This window comes from Vulpes lagopus, chromosome 18, assembly GCF_018345385.1.
Source record: "Vulpes lagopus strain Blue_001 chromosome 18, ASM1834538v1, whole genome shotgun sequence".
Lineage (NCBI taxonomy): Eukaryota > Metazoa > Chordata > Mammalia > Carnivora > Canidae > Vulpes > Vulpes lagopus.
The window spans coordinates 13419114-13443469 of record NC_054841.1 but is presented as its reverse complement, the minus strand read 5'-3'; the positions used below and the strand labels follow the sequence as shown (position 1 = coordinate 13443469).

Below are 24356 nucleotides of genomic sequence, written 5' to 3'. Positions count from 1 at the left end.
GATTCGACAATTCTGCGTGTTACTTAGTGTTCATCATGGGAAGCATAGGCCCTGCTTTTAATTCTGATTATGTTTATTCCCACTGCCACCTTTTATCAGGCAATAACTGGTGTGATGGTCAAATATACATCTAAAATGAGCTTTAAAAGCAGTTTATTTTAGAGTAGCTTTAAATAAAAATACGAAGTCAATGATTATACAAAGCAAGACTTGGGAAGGGCAAAAATAATGAATGTAAATGACAAGTTTGGAAAAGCCTGCCTTCCGGGAATCTGTCTTCTGGGAGGGGGGGCTGTGAGGGAGGGGCAGGATTTCAACAGGCGGAAGTGAGAATTTGGAGGGTGACTGCGTCAGCCAAGACGTGTCCAGGAGCAGCCAGCATTTTGGTCAGTGAGAGCAGGCAGTGAGGAGTGGCAGGAAGGCGGGTTAGAGCCAGAAGCACTGAGCAGCACAGAAGGGGTGGCCCCCTTGTGCTCATTTGTAAAGGGGGGTCCGTTATCACCGCCGAGGTCCCAGCCACCAGTGGAGCGGGTCTGCCCCCCAGAGAGGATGCCCAGGGATCACACACAAAACACAGGTACAAGTCAGCACCCCCAACTTATTAGACAATGTACCTTGACGTAAGTGCCTTTCAGATTTATGTAACCCAGAAAAGACATGACCTTGATTATTCTAGGAAGGATATTCAGTACCCTAGGTTTTAGGAAGTCAAGGAGAGTGACAGACAAAAAAGAAAGGGGGGGTGGGGAGCTGACTTTCCTGACTCAGGAGGCCAGGGGGTGCAGGGAGCTTCCTTGGTGGTCGTCCCATCTGTCTGGCTCTCCTCCGCCTTCCTGCTCCTCTGAAGAGGAAGGAAGAGCCCAGCGAAGTTCATAAGTGGAGCCGGAAAGGGAGGGAGCTCTTCACACAGTGAGGAACCCTGATCCTTTGCCGGGATGACTTTGCATGCTGGATACTGGATACAGCCCCTGTACCTTCCAGGAGGAAAGGGGGCTCTGAACCCAGGTTTCCTAAGAGCGGTGCACCAGGGCAGTCCCCTGGTGGAGCTTCTAACCTGCAGAGAAGCACCTTCCGTGCCTCTCTTTCCTTCCAGGTGATAAATATATATATATCATTACTGTTGAGAAGCTAACCTAGCCCCTCTCTCCTCAGACAAAGGACAACCACAAATAGGTCCTTTTCTTTCTACTGATTTGCAGAAGCAAAGAGTAACTTTGTGGGTGGGCTGCTGCTCTGCGGTGGTGATGGCTGGCCCTCTGTTCCAAATAAAAAACTGTGGAGTGTGCAATCCAAAAAAAGATTCTAGGCTCAAAGTACCCTTTGGGGTTACCAATTAGATACTAAAATATTTTGATTTCTAGAAGATTCTAATGGTTTACTGGGGGAAGTGGGGGGGGGGGGGGTGTAGGAAATTCCATTTGTCCCAGAAATTTGGAGTGTATAATCAAACCGAGAGCCCAGAAAAGGTGAATCTCTTCAAGGCCAACACTCCAGAAGCTGCCCCTACTTAATTAACCTACTTATTCTAGTACCTGAAGGGGGGTCTTTCTAAGAGAAAGATGGAAATTATACCGGTGTTGTAAGGGAAACACAGCGGGGTCTCTAAGGAAGCCTCCCTTTGCCTCTATCCTGAGATCACCAACTAGAAAGCTATTTTGCGACCTCAGGCTTCTATTCTACATATAAGCAGCATTCCTGGCTAAAGGTGAGCTGAAGGTCACCGTGGCACACTGTAATATGCCCTTTACCTAATAAACTTGAAAGTGAAAATACACCATTGAAAAAAATGCTCTAGGGATGCCTGGGTAGCTCAGTGATGGAGCGTCTGCCTTTGGCTCAGGATGTGATCCTGGAGTCCTGGGATCAGTGCCACATCGGCCTCCCTGCATGAAGCCTGCTTCTCCCTCTACCTGTGTCTCTGCCTCTCCTCTCTCTGTGTGTCTCTCATGAATAAATAAATAAAATCTTTAAAAAAAAAAAAAAAAAGAAAATTAAAGAAAAAATGCTCTACTGCAGAATCTGATACAAAGCCAATTCTTCAAGACCGAAACTACCATCAAACGGCTCTAGATTTAAGACTGGTAGGTCTTTGTTCCAACCTCTGGGATGACACCCTAACTGAATCATATTTTAGAATCATCTTCAGCTTAATTACATCCACCATTCACTTGGGATCCCCTGGACATATTTCTTTCAAACATCAGTGCAAGGAAGAGCTGTGTTTCATTTAATCAATTGGGTTTCCCCTCCTCCCCAACTTTTTGGAAAAATAAGAGACCTTTTAAGGGACTAAAGTATTTCCTTTTTTGCTTTGACTGCTAGGAAGCTCACAGCCAACATGAAAGCCCAATTTTGCCAATCCTGAAGGCTGGAACCTATTCCTGTGCCTAAACTTTCCCAGAACCTCCTACTATTCTACTTTTATCTTTTACAGACTTTATTTTCATCATTTTGTCTCATGATTAAGTCTTCTTGTCAGTCTGTTACAGATTCTTTCTGGAAGGGGAAGAGGCATAAAACCAATCCATCAAAAGCTGTATTTCAGAAAATAAGGAACAGTATAGCTATATCATTCACAGGAGCACTGCCATCTCTATACCCAAATATTCCCATAAACCACATGGAATAAATAGCACTCCCTGATTATTTTCTGCCACATTTGCCTCAAACCCCAATCCACACATCATCAGAATTTTTAGAGACTACCCATAAACTCTAAGGTGACTCAGGAATGGAATGGCATTCTATCCTTCCTGCCCACAGTCAACTGCTTCTCTTTCTCCCTCCACTGCACCATTCAGGCACATTTCATTCCATCCTCACTGACAAACTGCAAGAATTTTCTCTCCCTAACAACTGAGGTTCCATGGCAGTCCAGGCTGACAAGGACACAGAAGAAAGATTCTCAAGGCCCATCCCCAACTTCCTGTAAGCAGCCAGATTCAGAAATCCCCAGGGGGGCATAGAATCACATCTTACTCAAGAGTTGGGTTGAGAAATCAGCTCCCCTCAAAAGTAGGGCATGGTCAGAAATTGAGCCTACTTTTCCCTGATGGTACTCACAAACTACATAAAATTTTATGCAACGACCTCCAGTTTGTCCTTAGGCAACATTTTTCCTGGGCCCTCAATTAATTCTGCATTATCTGTCTTGCGTACGTTGGAATCCCCTCATACCCATTCGCCAAACCAATGGAAAAAAGGTGCAGATTGCTTTGTCCACGGGAAGGACACCCTTCACATCATTCACACATTCCATCTGGAAGGTTTGCCAAGAGGCCTGGGCCACGCAGGCTTCCAGGCAGCTACTGTTGGTTCAATCTGTAACAGCAGCAATGGGGGTACCACTCGGATCAGGCACTGGTTCTCAGCCAGAAGAGATTCTGCTTCTCAGGAACAAAAGGGAATGGCAAGACATCCCTGACTGCCACAACTGGGCAGATGCTACTGGCATCCAGTGAGCAGAGGCCCAGGATGCTGTTAAACATGCTCCATTGTAGAGGATAAAATACCACTCAGCATAAAACGTCAATAGAGCCAGGGCTGAGAAATCCTGGACTCAGGTCCATGAAACACATAGACAGTGGAACACCAATTCAGGTGCCCCCCATCCAATGCTTTCTCCATGTCTACTGCCCCAAAGAGCACTCAGCATTCTGGGACCACCTCCCCAAATACTCTCCTATTCCAGTAAGAAAAGGCACTGGTGAGGTATCTAGGCAGCATGAAAGGAAGCTGAACTCATCAAGATCTTTGACCTGCACTCTTCTAACAACTTCAACTGTGTCACAGGTCTAAATGTTGACACTTTAGGGAAGTGAGTGAGCCTGTTGGGAGAACAGATGCTTCAGCTAAAAATGACCTGACTGCCGGAAACACCTACCACTTTTTATTTTTCTGGGCTCAAAATCAACCACAATGGAATGAGTACTAAGCAGATGATAGGCAGGCAGGCCTGGGGCAGGTGGGGGGCTGGAGGGAAGGGGGGTCAGTCCTGGGCCTGATCAGTGACTTAGCTAGGTGAACTTGAGCCAATCAAGGCTGTGCTCTGGTGCCACCCTTTGTGACATCGGAGGGTCACGTACCTTCTGGGAATACAAACACAAGGTGGCACTCTAAACTAAATCAAGAAACCAGAAAGTGGTACAATCACTTACCATCCTGCTTGGGAGATGTTTCTTTGGGTTCCTTCTTATTTTTACGACCCTCCCGCCCAGAATGGTCTTCTCCTAAATCTATGACAAGTTCACTTTCTGAATCGGAGTCCAGGCCCAAATGTACTGTTGGGGAATCGGTCTCATCTTTCCCCTTCAGTTTATCCTTTGTGGGATGAGGGGAGGCTTTCGCTTTTTCTGAAAAGTCCTTCTCAGGCTGGGGGCTTGCCTTTTCCTTGACTGAGCCCGGATCTGCTTTCTCGCTGGCTGGTGATGTGCTTTTCAGCTCCTCCTTAGTCTCCACTGGGTTGGCAAGTTTGGGCTTTTTTTTGACAGCCGATGGCTCTTTGTCCATCCGACTACCCTCTTTGTCCTCTGCGTCTTCTGGCTCATTCTTGGACTTCTGCTCATCATCACTGATATACTCACTATCGCTACTATCAGACTTCTCAGAATCTTCCGAATCGCTGTGCTCTACGGCCGTGTAAACATCTTCCGAGATTTCATTTATGCCTAAATTCAAAGAGAAAACCCAGCATGTGGCGTAGTCACAAAATAAAGAGCAGGACCCAAAATGCAAACATTTTCCACGCCAAATGCTGGAATAAAAAAAAAAAAAAAAAAACACATTTCAAATCGCATCACACTGGCCTGGTAGGGTTACCGGTGAGCTGCTGATAAATGCAACTTGGGTTTGCAGAGGGTTTTAGTTACTGACATTCAAAAATGGCATGGGACCAGACAACATAAATTTTAAATTTATCCAAAGCTATGTGTTTGCGTCACTGATAACTACTTAGGATGTAGAGAATGGGAGGAAGGGAAGGGAACAACAGAGATGAGCTGTTAAAATGGATCCATTATACAGATCAGAAAATAGAGGCCCAGAGAAATCACCTATCCTAGGACATAAAGAAAACCAAGACAAAGGCAAGGCCAGAACCCTGGGTTCCTCACAGACCACCAGTGCTCTTCCCACGAATTCCAAAGCATTCAAGTCCTTTTCCCATTGTGTCCAGGGCTCAAAGAAATAAGGCAAAGACTTACAAAGCAGAGGCTGCCAACTCACAGCCCACAAGCCACATCTGGCCAGCACACACAGGTTATTTAGGAAGCAAGAGTTTGGCTCAGTAGATACTTTTTTGTTTGTTTTTCACTTACAATAAAGGTATTGCCCAATTCACAAATCAGGAAACTTCACACAGAAATCAAGACAGGGTGCTTGTATGGAAAAGAGCAGAGGATCCAGCCACTCTGGGTCATAGGCCTGCAAGGCAGTGGCTGACTAGAGCCACAAAGCCACTGGCCACTTCCATTTCCAGCTAACCTGGGTGACCAGCCCACCCTCCTGCTCTGTGCTGGTCCAAAGGTGAATTGCCATTTTATCCACCCTGTTCTTCCACGGACAGTGGAGTCAAGAGCAAAGTCACACATTTCCACATCTCTATCAACAGACAGACAAAATGACTTTGTAGCAGGTGTTTCACACACACACACACACACACACACTCTCTCTCTCTCTCTCTCTCTCTCTCTCTCTCACACACACACACACACACACACACACACAAATGGGCAAAAGCATACTCTATTTAACCAATTTATTCCTGCTCCCAGCAGCGAGTGTCATCTGGCTGCAGATAAATAAATACTATATCCTAAAATTTTCAAGTGAGGAAAACCCAATCTATACTATCTTCATTCTAGAATAATAGCCATGAGTGGGGTCACTGTCCTGATCCAGAAATACTAAAAGGAAACCTGCAAAGACATAAAAGCCATGAGCAGCCTACCAGAATCAATACATAATTTATATGTCTCTACCAGGGCTCAATCAAAACCAGAAGAAGCCAAAATACAAAAACTCAGATCTGATATGACTTTTGAGTCCCTAAGGCTTACTGTAGTTAACAGTCAGACACAAGGCCAAGTGTGACCACATATATAAGAAAAGCTTGGGTACCAGAGCCCAAAAAACATGAATTCAAATCCTGCTCTTGTACTTTGATTCACTGTGTGACTCTGACCTAGTGACTGTGGTCTCTGAGCCTTAGTTCCTTCATCTGCAAAATGGGATGGATAATGGCATCAACCTTTAAGGACAATCTATGCACCATGCAAGGTATGAAGGAAACAGCCGGTAAACAGAAATATTAAAATTCTTATTAACATGAATAATAAATCGAGGAGTCAGATCAGCTGCACAGAAGGACCCAAGGCACAAATTTAAATGGCCTGCAAAATTTCAACCATGCCATTCAGTGTCCTAACCAAACAAAAATCCAACAAGGAATGTCCTCCTCTGGCCCTTCTAGATGACTCCTAACTATAGCTTACTCATCCCACGGTCCAAAGTACCCACAGACACTGTAAACCTTACCCACCCTTGTGTGGCTCTCTTTCCTGAGGCCAGCCGTCCCCTACTTCTATGCAAATACCGTCCTGGCATTGTTTACTTAAGTCAACCAATATTCCAGAGAATCTGCTATGTACACAAGACCAAGTAAGTACCTTGGAGAATGTATATGCTTATTAAGGCAACCTTCCTGCCCTCAAGGAGCTTCCAGTCTCGCTTCCAGGCTAGAGGGACACCCCCACACAAAGAGACCGCTGATGCTTCCAAGCAATAAAGTGCCACGGGAGGCAGCAGACGGGGAGGTGAAGGCAATCAGAGGAGACTTCCTGGAAGAGGCGATGCCTGAGCTCAGCCTTAGGGAAAGGATTCAGGTAGGCAGTGTGAAGGCAGGCAGCACGGGCAAGAGAAAGGGAGGCAACAGGTATAGAAGCAGGATGCGTGTGCCAGGTGGGAAGGGCTCAGCCTGCAGCAGAAGAGTTTGTGTTGGACATTTGTGGGCCAGACTTGATCCTGAGGGGAAGACACTGACATGTCCTGACTGGGAGCACAGGGGCAAACTCAGGAGAATCTTTCTTTCCCTTTTCAAACACCCATACTACCTCCACCTGGAGTCTGCAGGTGGCCAGAACCAGAGAATGAGCTGGGTGGGATTCAAAGAACCCCTCTGAGCCACTGACTAGCAAACCTGAAACATCCCAACACGAGTGGAACTCTATTTTAGTTGCACAAACAGGGCCAAGGTCAAGAAGCTGCTAACAGCAGCCCACGATCCAACTCTGGCTTCATCCGGGCGGTGACCCTACAAAGAGTTAACAGTGAGGATGGTGACGACAGTGCCTGTGCGAGCAAACCAAAGGACATACCTAATTGTGCTTTACAACTCTCTATGGTCTTGTCCAGATTCAGCTGGAACCTGCTGCGGATCTGGCGCTTGGGCGAGATGAGGGGGACAGGCGCTGTCTGCTGCTGGACTGACTCGCTTAGCTCCTTCAGGTCCATCTCGGCCTTGCTCCGATCTGGAAGACACAATGACACCCTCGTCAGATGGATACCAGATGGAGGCAACCCCCCTCATCACTTCGCCTCCTTCCTGCAAACACACACATTAGAACGCAGTGGCGGGAGGAAAACCTCTAACCTTCTTCCGGTTTGCCCCAAGAGCATCATCTGCTGGCCCATGGGCTGACTTGGGAGATAATGGTCCCAGAACACATCTGGCAGATTTACCCCATCTACTCCAACAGTCATCTGGGTAGCTTTAAATATTTAAAATGCACAATCCCAGCCAGATGGTTGTCTGTGGAACTCCGCATCATTAGGGAGCTCGGGAGCCAAAGGTAACGGTGAGATTGTCTCGGTATCAGCAGATAAAGTCACACCAAGTCTGGCCAGAGTGTACTTTTCACGCCAGGCCCAGATCAGAAAGGGTGTGCATCCCCGAACCCGCCCCATAACTGAGGGCCCAGTTCCCCAGTCATCACAGAGACTTCACTTTTCATTGCTAGTCGACTAGACTGGACCTCAAGTCAGAAAAGGAAGACAAATGTCAGAGGCAGACCACTCTCGCCAAGCTGTTGGCCCTCCTTTCGACTCAGGCATCCATCTGAATTAAAGTCGGGTGAATGGACTGGCTGTGGATATTAAACCTGTATCTTCTCACTCGGATACTGTTGATCCAAACTCCTCTCCCTGATCCCAGGCAACGGCCTCTGACGGAAGACTCAGGGCCTGGGGTCTGGCCACCCTCCCCATTTCTGCCACAGATCCTTATATGACCAAGTGGACCAAGGGTCTGTGAGCTCACATTGCTTGAATTCCTTCCCCACTTCCTCTAATACCCCCGAAAATGGAAGAAAGTGACAAAATAAAGGTGGCTGTACAGGCCCAGAAAAAAATGGGAGACTTCACAGGCAGAGCCTGCCACCCTCTGGTGTACCCCACCCCCCATCTCCAACTGACCCCAAGCAGAGAATGCCAGGCACATTCCCTGCCCCAGCTGATCCCAGAAAAACAACTGGAAAGCCTGTGGCATCCATCAAGGACAAAGACGAGAAGCACCCTCTGAGCCTGCTGCTACCATGTGGGAGCTGACCCTCAGACTTCCTCCATCTCCCTAATAACCCCACCCCAACATTGCACCTATGCCCACCACAGGCTGTGCAAGGGGCCCAGGGTATAATCTGAAGCCTGGACTATGAGGGCTGCTCAAACCCTTCATTCTCTGCTCGTTTCTATTTCCCAACATGACCCCCACACCCTCCCCTTCACCCAGGAATGGGGCAGGTTCTCACCCTGCACACCTAGAGACTCGTTCCTTTAAAGCAACTGGGGAGAGGGGTAGAGGGGCAGCTTCCCATGAAACCCAGGCAACCTACCCACAGCTAGCTAACCAGAGCAAAAAACTGCTCCAAGTTGATTTTATCACCAAAATGAGGTCCCCACCAAGGTAAGATTAGGAAGGGCCCTTACCCAAAAACATACTCCAGGGCACTCCTCAGGGAAATTCTGGAAGTGAGTTGCTCAAAGCCAACGGATACCAACCTTCTCCTGCGAAAAGGGGCTCTAAGACTCTAAAACTCATATCCACCTCTGAGCACATGTATACATGTATGTGAGTACCTATGTGCATGTGTTTGTACAGGGTTGGAGGTGCTCGCAGAGGAGACAAGCTAAAGGCACACACTTCAGAGCAGGGGAGGGGGTGTGTATGCAAATTTATTGGAGAAGTGCCTTACAAAGAGAACACACAGAGTGAAAACAGTAATAAAACAGCAAGAGGGAAAAGGAGGAGGGAGGGCTAGGGAAACAGAAACAAAAAAGAAAGATCCAACTCAAGAGCCCTATGAGGACTTAAGATTTCAATAGCTAAGCTGAGGATGTGACAGGAAAGGGGGAAGGAGATGAAGCCTGTCTTATAACTTCTGCTTCCAGAAATGAGAAAGCAGGCTGCATTCCTAGGGGAATAGGCAGCCTTTCAAGGACAAAGTCCAAGAAAGAAATATCTCACAAAACTACTTCCCATCACTAATCTCAATAATGTCTAATCATAGCAGTTACCAAAAGAAAACAAAACATTGGGGATCCATGGGTAGCTCAGCGGTTTAGCGCCTGCCTTCGGCCCAGGACGAAATCCTGGAGTCGCGGGATCGAGTCCCACATTGGGCTCCTTGCATGGAGCCTGCTTCTCCCTCTGCCTGTGTCTCTGCCTCTCTCTTTCTTTGTGTCTCTCATGAATAAATAAATAAAATCTTTGGGGGGGAAAAAAAAAAGAAAGAAAAGAAAAAAGAAAAAAAAAGAAAAGGAAAACAAAACAAAACAAAACACTATCTACTCTACCAGGCATCAGCAAACTTCCTGTAAAATGCCAGAGATTAAATCGGGCTCTGCGGGCCATAAACAGGCTGCCAAAGTGGCCATAAACAATACATAAACTGGGATCCCTGGGTGGCGCAACGGTTTGGCGCCTGCCTTTGGCCCAGGGCGCGATCCTGGAGACCCGGGATCGAATCCCACATCAGGCTCCCGGTGCATGGAGCCTGCTTCTTCCTCAGCCTGTGTCTCTGCCTCTCTCTCTCTCTCTCTCTGTGACTATCATAAATAAAAAAAAAAAAAAAATACAATACATAAACTGATGACACTGTTCCAATAAAACTTTATTTACAAAAACAGGTGGGGGACCAGATTTGGTCCAAAGGCCATAAAATTTGCCATCCCCATTTGTAGTGCACAGACTATTAATTTCGGCTTCACAATGAAATAATCTATAGAGGGATCCCTGGGTGGCGCAGCGGTTTGGCGCCTGCCTTTGGCCCAGGGCGCGATCCTGGAGACCCGGGATCGAATCCCACATCAGGCTCCCGGCGCATGGAGCCTGCTTCTCCCTCTGCCTGTGTCTCTGCCTCTCTCTCTTTCTCTCTGTATGACTATCATAAATAAATAAAATTTAAAAAAAAAAAAAAAATTAAAAAAAAAAAAAATGAAATAATCTATAGAGCTTTAAACAAAAAGATCCTAATGCCTGGGTCCCGATCTCCCACCTCCACCCCTGCCCCCCAGAGAATATGAATTAACTAGCCTGGGGGAAGGTTGGACACTGGCCCTTTAAATGGGGTGCCTGTCTGACTCAGTCAGTTGGGCATGTGACTCCTGATCTCAAGGTCATGAATTTAAGCCTCACACTGGGCATGGAGCCTACCTTAAAAAAAAAAAAAAAAAATTAGTCATAATAAGATTTTTTTTAAAAAGTACCCCAGATGATTCTTACTGGCAACTATAGGGCTGAGAGAACCCCTGTGTTAGTCTAATATTCTATGTGGGTGAAGAAAACTCCTGCAGCCCCTGAGTGGCTCGTTTGGTTAAGCTTCTAACTCTTGATTTTGGCTCATGTGATGATCTCAGGGTTGTGAGATCGAGCCTTCCATCTGGATCCACGTTCAGCAGAGTCTCTCTCTCGCTCTCTCACTCTCTGTCTCTGCATCTCTCTCTCCTGCTCATGCTCATTTTCTCTCATCCTCTCTCTAAAATATATAATATATATATATATATATATATATATTAATAATATATTAAATATATAATATACATTTTATATTATTTATATTATAATTATATTATATTATTTATATTATATTATATTATATTATATTATAATATAATATTATATTGTATTATATATAAATATATAATATATAAATATAATATATATAAATTTTTAAGGGGGGGGGAACCCTCCTCCTGATTTGCCATAACCTTTGTCTGTGTTAACCTTCCAAAACTAGGGCTCATAAAAAGAGACCTATGTCTCACCAGAATATTCGCGTGTGTGTGAATAGCAGTGTGTTTACAGTAAATGCAATCTCTTCACTTTGGCCTAAAAAGACTGAACTCTGAAATACTCATAATCAAAAGGAATGAAAAGAAGGTAAAACACCTCATTATATAGTTAAAGTTTCTCCAGTCAATAAACTACAGCAATGTTTATTCTAACAAGCAACCACAAAAGCTGGGGTGGGGGCTCTGGGATCAGGTCCCAGCCTTCAGGAGTTCAGCCAAATCTAATTAACTTTCTTGCATTTTCAGCTGCAATTTGACTTCTCCCCTCCAGAGAGAGAAAAGGGAACTTCTCTTTCTCGTTCAGCTGATAGTAGCTTATCAGGACTTCTTCCACCCCTGCCCTTCTATATCGGGAATATCTTCAGAATCCACCTTTACTGCCAACATTTTCAACTTTTCAGCTGATAGGAAGACAGCTTAGGCTATAAATGGAAACTAGAGAGAAAAAAATACCAATGCTAGAGAAAAAGACACGATCTTACATTTCTGGAGGGAGCATAAATCAGAACCATCCCTTCAGAGGACAATTTGGCAGTATCGCTCAAAATGTCAACCACACATGGCCTCTGACCAGAGAGACTCTACTTCTAGGAATTCATCCTATGGCTACACTCCCACATGGGCAAAATGGGTCTTCACTGCAGCTGTTTCCAACAGCAAAACCACCTAGAGCCAATAAATAAGGTGCCGGGGCAAAGAAGTCAACACTTCACCTTGCAACGGAATAAAATACAGCTGCTAAAATAAAACCGCAGTGGATCTTTATGTGTTGCTCTGGAAAAGCCAAACTGTTTAATGAAAAAGGTGATAATCAGTAGAACACATTAGCATTGGTGTGGGGGAGGGAAAAAAGAAATGGAACATAGATATGAATATATGTGTTCTTAGGTTTCTCAGTGTTGGCACTATTGATATCTGGGGCTGGATAAGTCTTTGTTGGGGGGAAGGGGGTGTCCTGGAGGTAGGCAGCTCCAGCCTGTCATGTGCATTGTAGGATGCTCAGCACCAGGTGCCAGCAGCACCCATATTCCAGTTGTGACCATAAAAGTGTCTCTAGGGGCACACCCGGCTGGCTCAGTCAGTGGAGCATGCCATTATTGGGTATAGAGATTACTTAAAAATAACACCTTGAGGGATCCCTGGGTGGCTCAGTGGTTTAGCACCTGCCTTTGGCGCAGGGTGTGATCCTGTGGTCCTGGGATCAAGTCCCACATAGGGCTCCCTGCAGGGAGCCTGCATCTCCCTCTGCCTGTGTCTCTGTCCCTCTCTATCTCTGTGTCTCTCATGAATAAATAAATAAAATCTTTAAAAAATAGTATCTTGAGAGATTGTCAAATGTCTCCCATTTTTTGTCTCCCGACAAAAATCACCCAGGTTGAAAACTCCTGGCATGTATAGAAAAGAGCTCTCCAAGAAGACTAAACAGAGGCAACCATGGTCACTTGCTGTGAAGGGTACAGAGACAGGTGATCAGAGGTTACAGGCAAGTTGGCTTTTCATTAAAATCTTTCTGTCTTGGGGCACCTGGGTGGCTCAGCAGTTAAGCATCTGCCTTTGGTTCAGGGCGTGATCCTGGAGTCCCAGGACCGAGGCCCACATCCCACATCAGGCTCCCTGTGAGGAACCTTCTTCTCTCTCTGCCAGTCTCTCTACCTCTCTCTCTCTGTCTCTCATGAATAAATAAAATCTTAAAAAAAAAAATCTTTCTGTCCTTTGAAATTTCTCTTACCACATGCATTCATGACTCATTAAAATAAACTTTCTAGGGCAGCCCGGGATCAAGTCCCACATGGGGCTCCCTGCATGGAGCCTGCTTCTCCCTCTGCCTGTGTCTCTGCCTCTCCTCTCTCGGTCTCTCATAAATAAATAAATAAAATCTTTTTCAAAAATAAAATAAACTCTCTACAAGAAAAATATAAGCAGGTCTCTTTCAATTAAAAAAAAATTAGATTTATTGGGGCACTTGGGGTAGCTCAGTCAGTTAAGCATCAGACTCTTGATTTTGGATCAGGTCATGATCTCAGGATTGAGATTGAGCCCTGCGTTGGGCTCCAGGCTGCTTGGAATTCTCCTTCTCTCTCTTTCTCTCTCTGCACACCCCAATCCCTCCCCTTTAACAAGTTCACACACACACACACACACACACACACAAAGGAGAGAGAGAGAGAGAGAAAATAGATTTCCTTTGTTCAAAAGCTGCAGGCTGCCTATACGGATGGTCTTCCAGGAGCCATAAAATGGTGGCTCCTTTAAGGGAACGATAAGATCCAGACCAGAGACCTTGGCAAGTATCTCTCATCAGTCAAAGTCAAGCAGAGATCTTCCTCACCTCATCCCGAGGGGGGGAAAAAAATCAAGGCAGCATGTGGAAAGCCTACACCCTCATCTCAGCATCCATGCTCTCAAAGGATGCCTGATGTCAAGGTCTCACTTTATCCAGAGAAAGAAAGAGGCCTCTCTTAAGTGACAGCAGAGGAATAAACAAGCAGCAATGTTCCAGGTCTGACAACTTCTCGCTCCTCTGTCAGCATCTCCACCAAAGCATCCAGGCACATTTGTGTCACTAACAGGACCAGTGAACTGCTGTGTTTGTTCAGCCCAAAGCAAACACCCTGTGCAATCAGAGGAGACGAGATTCCCAGAGAAGCAAACGAGAATCTAGAAGGAGAAGGGAATCAGGCCTTCCTCCTCTCGTTCTTATCTATGACTTATTTTCCATACAGTCACAGAAAAGAGCTGTAACCATTCCCCAAGCGTTAGCTCCTTGTTTTTGAGCAGAGAGGAGGCTTGAGACAACAAATGCAGGGCCTGTGCGATAGCAAGCAGGGCAAGAATGGCCTCTGTGGGAGATTTCCCCTCTGTTGTGTGACAAAATTATTTCTGAGAATCATGTATCCAAATGATGTCCCATGGGCTGGTTTTCGTGTTTTGGGATGGATTTATTTGTTTTGACCAAGAGCTTTTATTTTTTTTTTTAAGAGCTTTTATTTTTAATGCAACCGATTGCTTACTTTTAAAAACGAAGAAAACTTATATAAAAATCTGCATTTGTTTTTTTTTTTTCTTGAAAATTCAGAGTTGGGGACACCTGGACAGCTCAGCTGGTTAAGTGTCTGCCTTCACCTGAGGTCATGATCTCAGGGTCCTGGGATGAAGCCCTGCATTGGGCTTCCCTGCTAAGTGGGGAGTCTGCTTCTTCCTCTCCCTTTGCCCCTGCTCCCCCCCCCCCTCCACGCCATTCATCCTCTCTTGCTCTTACACACACAAAATCTTTTTAAAAAAGAAAAGAAAAGAAAATTCAGAGTCTGACAACACAGATTCAACTTGTGGGAGCTGCATCCTTTAGACAAGTACTCTGTCCTCCATGGGACTGTCCATTCGAAATCTTCACCCTGTGCCCTGACAGCTAGGTAGACATTTCCAACAGCAAGAGAAGCAGTATCCAGAACCCGCCAGCATCACAACACAGCCCCAGGACACCTGGGTGGTTAAACACATCTGCCTTCAGCTCAGGGCATGATCCTGGGGTGCTGGGATTGAGTCCCACATCGGGCTCCCTGGAACCTGCTTCTCCTCTGCCTGTGACTCTGCTTCTCTCTCTGTGTGTGTCTCTCATCAATAGATGAATGGAATCTTTAAAAAAAAAAAAAAAAAAAACCACAGCCCCATCTTGCAGCATGTCCACTCACTATCTTGGCTAAGAGCACAAACAACGAGGCAGACAGACCAGTGTCCACAGGCCAAATGTGACCTTGAAACACAGGAGAGTGTGATGCTGGCTGGGTAGGGAACTGTGCTGGTCTGTGCTCCAGTTTCTACTTCACTGAAATTAGGCTCTTGTGTACCTTGAAGGTTGTCGTATCTTTGTAATAGTTTTAATTTACAGAGAGTCAAGTTTGGGAAGAAATACAGTAGGAGTTTTAACACCTAGGTACACATAAGTACGTGTAACCCCCACCACCAACAGAATGCAGAACAACGTCCTCCGCCAAAGAATCCCTTTGTGGTTTGTAGTCAAACCCTCCCCCCCCCACAAGCACTCATGTCTTCCAACTCTCTAATTTTGTCTTTTCCAGTTTTTTTCTTTAACCAAATACCGTTCTGTTAGATCTAATAACATTGTCAGCATCCCCAGCATGGTCTCATTTCTGACTGCTCAAAGTAGTTGCGTGGATGCCAGACATGAAAAAAGCCCCATGGGATGCCTGGGTGGCTCAGTTGGTTAAGTGTCCGACTCTTGATCACAGCTCAGGTCTTGATCTTAGGGTCATGAGTTCAGGCCCTACAACTGGACTCCATGCTGGGTGTGAAGCCTACTTAAAAAGAAAAATCAAAAAAAGAAACTCCATATAAAGCACCTGCCCTGTCCCTGGCCAAGCTCTTGAGGATTATTTAGAACTTCCCTCCACAGTCTGATCCTTCTACCCATCCGTGACACTTTCTACCGGGTCCCCTCTCTGATGCTGTTCCCGTTAGGTAACTGAAACGCCAGCCCACAAAACACCCACATTCCCAATGCTTTCACTTCCCACTGACAAACAAGGCATGCATCCCAGATCGGAAGGAGCGGGCGGGGGGAGCTTGTGCACAGGAGAGCCTTGGGTTCCATCACGCCTGCCCACCCACCAGTACACACAACAGGAGGAAATCTTTCACTGCCACCACAGGCAAGGCAAACCAAAAGACCCACAGCCCTCCCAAGGATGCCCAAGACCACCTGCTTCAGGAAGAGAGTCCTTCTTGCCACACATGACTGTCAAGGGGGAAACATGACCATGAGAACTGCCCCTGCACAGTGTTCCTTTTCGGGGTGTGGAGGTGGAAGGAGGGTGTGAGAAAGCAAACCACACTGTGGAGATGATCAGTGAATGTTCCCCAAGGGAACAAACAGTTCCCCTTTTGTTCAAGTGAGGAATTTCCACCAGCCAATCGGAGCTGGAGCCCCAAAAGTTACCACTTTGTTTTAGCACATCCAGGCTGTACTAACAGGTGGGCCAGGGTGAGCCAGGCTCTGGCCTCTGTGAAGACCCAGGCTTGCTCCAGCCCTGCCACCTACTGGATCCCTGATCCTGGGCACCTGGAGACTCCACTCCAGACCTCAGTATCTCCATCTCAGATGGCACTACAGGGCAAGATAAATCTGGAGAGGCCTGGCCTCCAGAGACTATGAATTCATGCATGGGCATCATTCCACATAGGTGGCTGCTCCTCCCTCCCTTCCTAAAATCCTGTATACTCAAGCCTCCCATCCCAGCTGTGGAGAGACCAAAAATGTCTCTAGACATTGCGAAGTGTCTCTTGGAGGGGAGTGAGGGACTGTCCCTGGGGAAGAACAGCTGACATACGCTACTCTACACACAGCACCCAGGTGGCCCTTTTAAAATGCTCCATCAGTTTACATCCCTCCAGTGCTCAAGCGGCTCCACACCAGGGTCCCACAGGGTCCCATGCAGATGGGCCTCCACTCCTTTCTCCCCTCACCCACCAGGACAGGCCAGGGGACAGGCCAAGGGAAGGCCACATGGTCCTCCCTGCCATTCCTACCCAAAGGCTTGTAAATCTCTTGTTCCTTCTACAATGTTCTTCCTCCCAAAACAAGGATGGTTGATTTTTCTTGTCATGGAAATCTAGTTTTAAATACCACCTCTCAGAGGCCTTCTTCCCAACCACTCCCATCCTGCACATCTCTCTCCCTATTATGTTAGCACACTTTACCTTCTCTCTCAGAGTAAACTGGCTTATTTACCTTATTGTTTCTCCCTTTCTAGAACCAAGCTCTGTGTAAGAGCAAGAAGACTCTTGCTCACCACTCCCTGCCCCAAGCATAAAGCAGCACAAAGCATGTAATAGATGCTCAATAAAAATCAAGGCTCATGATGGAACAGATCAATAAAATAACTTCATAGATGGGTATTTAGCATTTCTGGTGATAATTTTTCTAAAGACGTTCACCTCAGGCAGTGCTTTTTAAGAAGACCAAATGAACTCCAATAGGTTTAAAAAAAAAAAAACAAAAAACAGGGCAGCCCAGGTGGCTCAGCATTTTAGCACTGCCTTCAGCCCAGGGCCTGATCCTGGAGAGTTCCATGTTGGGCTCCCTGCATGGAGCCTGCTTCTCTGCCTCTCTCTCTCTCTTTCTCTCTCTGTCTCTCATGAATAAATAAATAAAAATCCTTTAAAAAAAAAAAAACCTACTAAGTCAGGGATAAAGACCAGCATTTTTTTTTAAATTAAAAGACAAAAAAGCCCACAATATATCAGAATATACCACACAGAAAAAAAGCAAATACTGATTCATAAAACACTATATACATCAAGTGTGTGTATGCATGTGTGTCTATGTGTGTGTAAAACATTAAATGTATATATATACACAAATAGGGCTCCTAGGTGGCTCAGTCAGTTAAGCGGCTATGAGGGTTAAGTGGTTGACTTTTTTTTTTTTCTTAAGATTTTATTTACTTATTTGACAGGAAGAGAGGACATGCAGAGGGAACAGCAGGCAGAGGGAGAGGGAGAAACAGGCTCCCCACTGAGCAGGGAACCCGATATGGGGCTCAACCTCAGGACCCTGGGGGATCATGACTTGAGCCAAAGGCAGACACTTTACAACTGAGCCACCCAGTCACCCAGCAGCTGACTCTTGATTTCAGCTCAGCTCATGGTCTGGGGTCGTGAGCTCAAGCCCCACGACACGTCCAACTCTGTGAACAGTCTGCTCAAGATTCTCTCGCCCTATGCCATTCTTCATGCTCCTGTGCACAAGATCTCTCACTCTCAAATAAATAAATAAATCTTTCAAAAAAAAAAAACAAAGTAAAACAAACACGCACATACATATATACACACACACTATATATATAAGAACAGGGTTACTGTGGTCAAGGGCAAGAAGCAGTTGTCAACACTAGCCTCAGTTACTTCAAGATGAAACAACTTTGCATGTCAACAAGCCCCAGGAAATCCCTTACTTGCTCCTCTTACTGATCTCTCTTATCTTTGCCCACTGTACCTTTTAAATATTTAGCACAGAGAGAAGAGTTCAGAGCTCTCAAGAACCACACACAAAAGAAGACATCACAACTTTCAAGAATACTCATAACTGTGGCAGAAAGAGACTCCAAAAATTCCCACTAACCCAAGTTAAGATTCAGGATGCTCCCAGTGGTGGACGTTTTATCCGTTTTTGTCGTGATGGGTGTTGATGCTTGAGGAGAGAACGTTTTCGGGCTGCCAGATAAACTCCCTGCTTGTCCCGTCTTTGCAGAGGCAGGCGAAGCTGAAAGAGTATATTCATTGTTAAAAGACAGATATACAAATAAATAAACAAATAAAACTTATGTGTAAGGGGAGAGGTGAGAAATCGTATTTGATTTCAACAAGGCCCCCAGAGCACCACAGATGGGGCACAGTGGGAAGGGCTGGTCATTTATATCAAGCACAGGCTTTAACCCAATGTTAAGCCATTAAAGCTGCTAAAGAAGAAGGCCTTCCCGGTCGTTCTATTAAACACAAAGCTCTAAGACAAATCGGCTAAGCTGCCACTGAAATTGGTTTGGCCCATTCACGGGTGTAAATCTCAAAATAAATAGCGATTAAACCAGCCCCCACCACAGTCCAGATGCAGAGACCGGAGCCAGCCTTACAAATGGCGTGCCATCCATTTGTGGGAGATGCAGGAGCCGGCTCGCACAGTCGCTGCACCTGCCAGAGGCCAAGTGGACCCCTTGGGAGATCTCTGCTTCCCATTTCAAAGGTTCTGTGATACTGAATGAAGCCAAATTCAGCACCAGATGGAGTGAGGGCGTTGCTGGTCAATTATCTCCATCCTTCCTATGTTCCAAACTTTTATGGAAGGATAGAGAATCGTACCTAAGTCCAAGTCTTTTAAAAATACCTTATAACTACCTACATACTGCTCCCCTGAGCCTCATCCACTAAGTGGGAGCAGGACAGAAACCAAACTATGTGACAGAATGGAGTGTTCAGATGGGCCACGCCTCCTGGAGATCCTGGAGATCCTGCCCCTTTGCCTAAACAGCCTACCATTACTGGGACTGTCCTGTTACTGAATTCATGCCAGACAACAAAATGGCCAGCCTTCCTCAGACACACAAGAAGCATGGATTTTGAAATGATCTGGTCCTTAAAAGAAGCTGTTGATGGCAAAGGGGTAACAAATCGGTACATCCTGGGGACTTCAAAGTGCTCACACACACTTTGGTAGACATTTGCCTCAGTTGGCTCACCTGCCAACTTGGCGGGGGGGATACTCAAAGTGAGGCTCCAATGGGCAAAACACCTATACCTACTCAGCTCCAGGATCCACCAACACTATCATTAATGTAACAGAGAGGGAAAGGCCAGACACAGAGAGGGATGGATGCAACCATGTATCGGGAGCCAGATACTAGGTTTTCAGTTTAGCTCTGCAGCTAACTTGCTGGGTGACCTTGGGCAAGTTACCTGAGGTCTCTGAATCTCCTTTCCTGGTAGCCTCAAAGAAGAAAATTGATAATATAATACAAAAGGATTGATACAAGTACCTACCTCATCAGTTCTAAGGATCAAATAAATTAATCATCTAAACAGTGCCTGACATCAATTAACTACTATTTTATTATTTGTTATCAGTGTAGTATTATTTTCTAATTCCCCACTAACCACAAGGGCTTTAGTTTCAATCACCTAAACCAGTAGTTTTGGCCAGGACTGATTTTGCCATCCAAGACACACTGTGTAAGGTCTACAGACATTTCTGGCTATCACACCTGAGGGAGGGGGGATGCTGCTGGCATCTAATAGGTGGAGACCCAGGAGGCCGCTTCACATCCTATAAAGCACAGCCCCCCAAAACAAGTAATAAACTTTGGTCCCCCAAGTCAGTAGTGCCGAGGTTGATAAATCCACAAAGAGATGAAGTGAGCTTCTCTCTGGGAATTGCTCTACCTCGTCTTACAAATGAAGAGGGCAGGGGGAGACAAGATGAGCTACTCCACGTCAAGTGGCCCTTAGCAAATGCTCAATCAACACTTGAAATTTTTTTGAGAATTAAGTTTTTTAAAACACTACATTAATTTAGTTTACTGTAAGGACGAACAAATGCCTGGTCCAGCACCTAGTATCCAATGTTCCGTCCAATGAGAGCTGCAATTACTGTTACTACCAGTGTTACTATAACAAGTGGAACTAAAATACTCAACACACCAGCACCAAAAAACAAAACAAAACAAAAACAAAAACAGGAACAATCAAAGATAAAGGCATTTCAAAACATTTTTTCTTTTAAAGACTTTATTTTTTTCAGGAGAGACACAGAGAGAGGCAGAGACAGGGGGGAGCAAGCCCTACAGGGAGCCTGATGTGGGACTCAATCCCAGGACCCCAGGATCACGCCCTGAGCCAAAGGCAGACGCTCAACCACTGAGCCACCCAGGCGTCCCAGTATTAGGATTTTCTTTATTGCTCATTCACTTATATTCAACCTGGTTTCTTCCAAAAGAGATGTACAGGGGCTGCAAACTCTCTGGGAGGATGAAAGAACAGAGCCTCTCACACTGTATTTTCTTACACAAAGTAGCAAACTCACGTAGCAGGAAGGGTCTTAGACTATGGAGGACGGACTGCAAGGAACTTTCACAAGAAAACCTAAGAAAGGATAAGTGTTAACAAAAACAGGTGCAAACGTACGGTCACACACTGAACTCAACCATTTCCCTTGCTTAATAATAGCTCATGTTATTGGGATCCCTGGATGGCTCAGTGGTTTAGTGCCTGCCTCTGGCCCAGGGCATGGTCCTGGGGTCCCGGGATCAAGTCCCACATCGGGTTCCCAGCATGGAGCCTGCTTCTCTCTCTGCCTATGTCTCTACCACTCTCTGTGTGTGTCTCTCATGAATAAATAAATAAAATATTTAAAAGAAAAAAAAAGCTCACGTTAAAAAATTAAGGACGGTGGAGCACCTGGCTGGCTGAGTTGGAAGAGCATCTGACTCTTGATCTCTCAGGGTTATGAGTTCGAGCCCCATGTTAGGTGTAGAAACTACTTTTAAAAAAACAAAATCAGGGATCCCTGGGTGGGCTCAGTGGTTTAGCGCCTGCCTTTGGCCCAGGGTGCGATCCTGAAGTCCCAGGATCGAGTCCCGCATCAGGCTCCTGGCATGGAGCCTGCTTCTCCCTCCTCCTGTGTCTCTGCCTCTCTCTCTCTCTTTCTCTATGTCTATCATAAATAATAAATAAATAAATATTTAAAAAAATAAAATAAAATAAAATAAAATCCTGGGGAGGAAAAAAAAAAGTAAGGAAGAAGGAGCCAGCAGGTAGTCTAGCAGAGCCCTGCCCCACCTGTGATCCTGCAGGGACGATTCAGCAAGCACACAGCCAAAGCTGTTATTTTTGCAATTCTGTAGTTAAAACATAGCTACAAGAAGTCTTTAATTTCACAGACTTATAAAGTTTCCTCTGCTAATAAAACTTAAGTATTGAAGATTTAAGAAATATGTCCTTTTTTTTTTTTTAATTCAAACATAGCACTTGGATATGGCAAGAATAAGGGTGTTTGGAGAACTCTGGCTCCCTGTGGGGACAGGTCCTGTTCACTCTCCACCCAGTCAGCAGAGGGCAGAGCTTCCCCCTACCCCACTCCCCACAGACATCTGGAATTAAAATGCTTTGTGTAATTGGCAAAAGCACAGCACCGGGGTTACCCTACAACACTGGTTCCCATGCTAGAGAATTCTCCTGCCCATCCCTGAGTACCACACACCCCTCCTCCCCATTTGTGAAACACCATGTACCTGCCTCAACCTCCCCAGGTACCTGCCTCAACTGTCCCGTATCAGTGAATGCCAGGACCACTCACCGAGATATTCAAGGCCAAACATCTACACTGCCTCAATTCCTCCCTTGCTCTTCTGCCTTAACTTACCACACATTTCAGCAAGGCCTCTACACACCACTTCCAAAATATATCCCCAAGCTCCCCGCTGGTATCCAACCCTACTGCTACCAGCCTAGTGCACATATTCTCAATGTGACAATGTGGCCCTCAAAGGGCAGAAAATGGTTCATGGGTTAGGGTGTGAAAAGATCTTACTCTTCTTATGTATAAAACAGACACAGGGGGAAAAAAAAAATACAGACACAGAGGATCCCTGGGTGGCTCAGCAGTTTAGCGCCTGCCTTTGGCCCAGGGCACGATCCTGGAGTCCCGGGATCGAGTCCCACGTCAGGCTCCCGGCATGGAGCCTGCATCCTCCTGTGTCTCTGCCTCCCTCTCTCTCTCTCTCTCTCTCTCTCTCTCTATCATGAATGAATGAATGAATGAATCTTAAAAAAAAAAAAAGACACATGCAGGGCACCTGGGTGGCTCAGTGGTTGAGCATCTGCCTTTGGCGCAGGGCGTGATCCTGGGATTGAGGGTCCTGGGATTGAGTCCCACATCAGGCTCCCTATAGGGAGCCCGCTTCTCCCCATGTCTCTGCCTCTCTCTATGTCTCTCACAAAAAAATTAATAAAATCTTTTAAAAAAAAAAAAAGACATATGCAGTATACAAACAGACCTACAGTACTTTCAAATTTCATGAGGGTCCACTCCTAGGGATACACCTCAAAACTAAAAAGCGGTACTCAAATCCTAGTACATAAAATGTTTGTAGCAGCAGTATTCACAACAGTGCAAAGGTGGAAACAATCCAAACGTCCATCGACGTACAAACTGTGGTGTCCACCATGGAACATTACTAAGCCATAAAATGGTATGAGGTACAGACATATGCTACAATGGGGAGGCCCCTGATTTTGTTCCAATGAAGTATCCAAAATAGGCAAATCCATGCAAATAGAAAGCAGACTGATGGTCTCCAGGAGCAGGAGGTGGGGGTGGTGGTAAGTGTCTGCTTCATTAACAAGATTTTATTTTGGAGTGATAGAGATGTTTTGGAACTAGAGAATACTGGTGGGTTGTGCAACACTGTGAATGTACTAAATGACACTGAGTTTTATATGCCACCATATAAAAATGGTTAATTTTATATCATGTGAATTCCACCTCCATTTAGAAAAAAAGTCACAGGAGGATAGATAGGAAAACATGTCTAAAATAGCTCCTCATGGGATCATAATGAAAGAAATCGTTGGAAAGTACTGCCCCTGCCCATCACTTCTCACCAAGACCCTGTAAGAGCTTCCCATGGGTCCTCCCACCTCCTGCTACAGCACCCCTCTTCAGTACCCCTCCGTACAGCAGCCAGGCATACCACTCCTCCATACAAAACCATCCGGAGGCAAGATGCCTGGTTTGGCACAGTGGGTAGAGGATCCAACTCTTGATCTTGGGGTTGTGAGTTTAAGCCCCAAGTTGGGCATAGAAGTTACTTAAAAATAAAATGCTTTTTGTTGTTTTTAAAAGTAAAATGTTTTTTTAAAAAATAAATAAATAAAACCATCCTAGAGGCATCCTATCCCCCAAAATAAAATCCAATGACACATCTGATCTTTCCTCTCCTCATTCTAGAATCTCCAGCCTCATGGACCTTTGTACTATTCCTCCATATTCAAATCTGCTCCCAACTCAAGCCTTTATATATACTTAGGATTCCCCTGGAAAGGCCCCTGACACCATCCCCACCCATGTCATAGTGGCTGGTAACCCTCAAATATCACCCTCAGGGCTCTTCCCTACTGGCCCAGTCCACAGGGGTCAAAATGCATCCTGTCATCTCCCCTATGCTCTGTTGAAACATCACCACCAGGAGAGCAGGGACCTTGCCAGGCACCTAGGATGCCGTCTGGTGTCCAAGACACTAACAGAATGACAAATACTTAAGTGAAGAATGAGCTCTCCATTTTTCTTCTCATGACTGTGGTCATGATAAGTAAAAAAGAAACAATATTGGCAATATTGGCAACCAAAGTAAAGTCTTTTTCACAAAAAGACATCAGTTTCAAGAATCTTAAAAAAAAAAGAATCTCAATATTCTGCAGCTACCAACAACAAGGTGTGCTAAGAGAAT

The 24356-nt window shown here is 45.6% G+C and overlaps 1 protein-coding gene across 30 annotated transcripts in view; it reads right to left on the bottom strand.

The window, feature by feature from the left end:
• The window catches only part of ZMYND8 (zinc finger MYND-type containing 8), a 127170-nt gene that overhangs the window by 26979 nt on the left and 75835 nt on the right, over positions 1 to 24356 (bottom strand). For 29 of the 30 annotated variants that reach the window (XM_041732198.1, XM_041732203.1, XM_041732201.1 and 26 more), the window contains 3 exons: positions 18482 to 18622; positions 7374 to 7526; positions 4158 to 4667 (listed from right to left, as the gene is read on the bottom strand). In XM_041732198.1, coding sequence (XP_041588132.1) covers positions 4158 to 4667; positions 7374 to 7526; positions 18482 to 18622 — 804 coding nt within the window. The remainder of the gene's footprint in view (positions 1 to 4157; positions 4668 to 7373; positions 7527 to 18481; positions 18623 to 24356) is intronic. The other variant, XM_041732220.1, reaches the window with a different exon arrangement.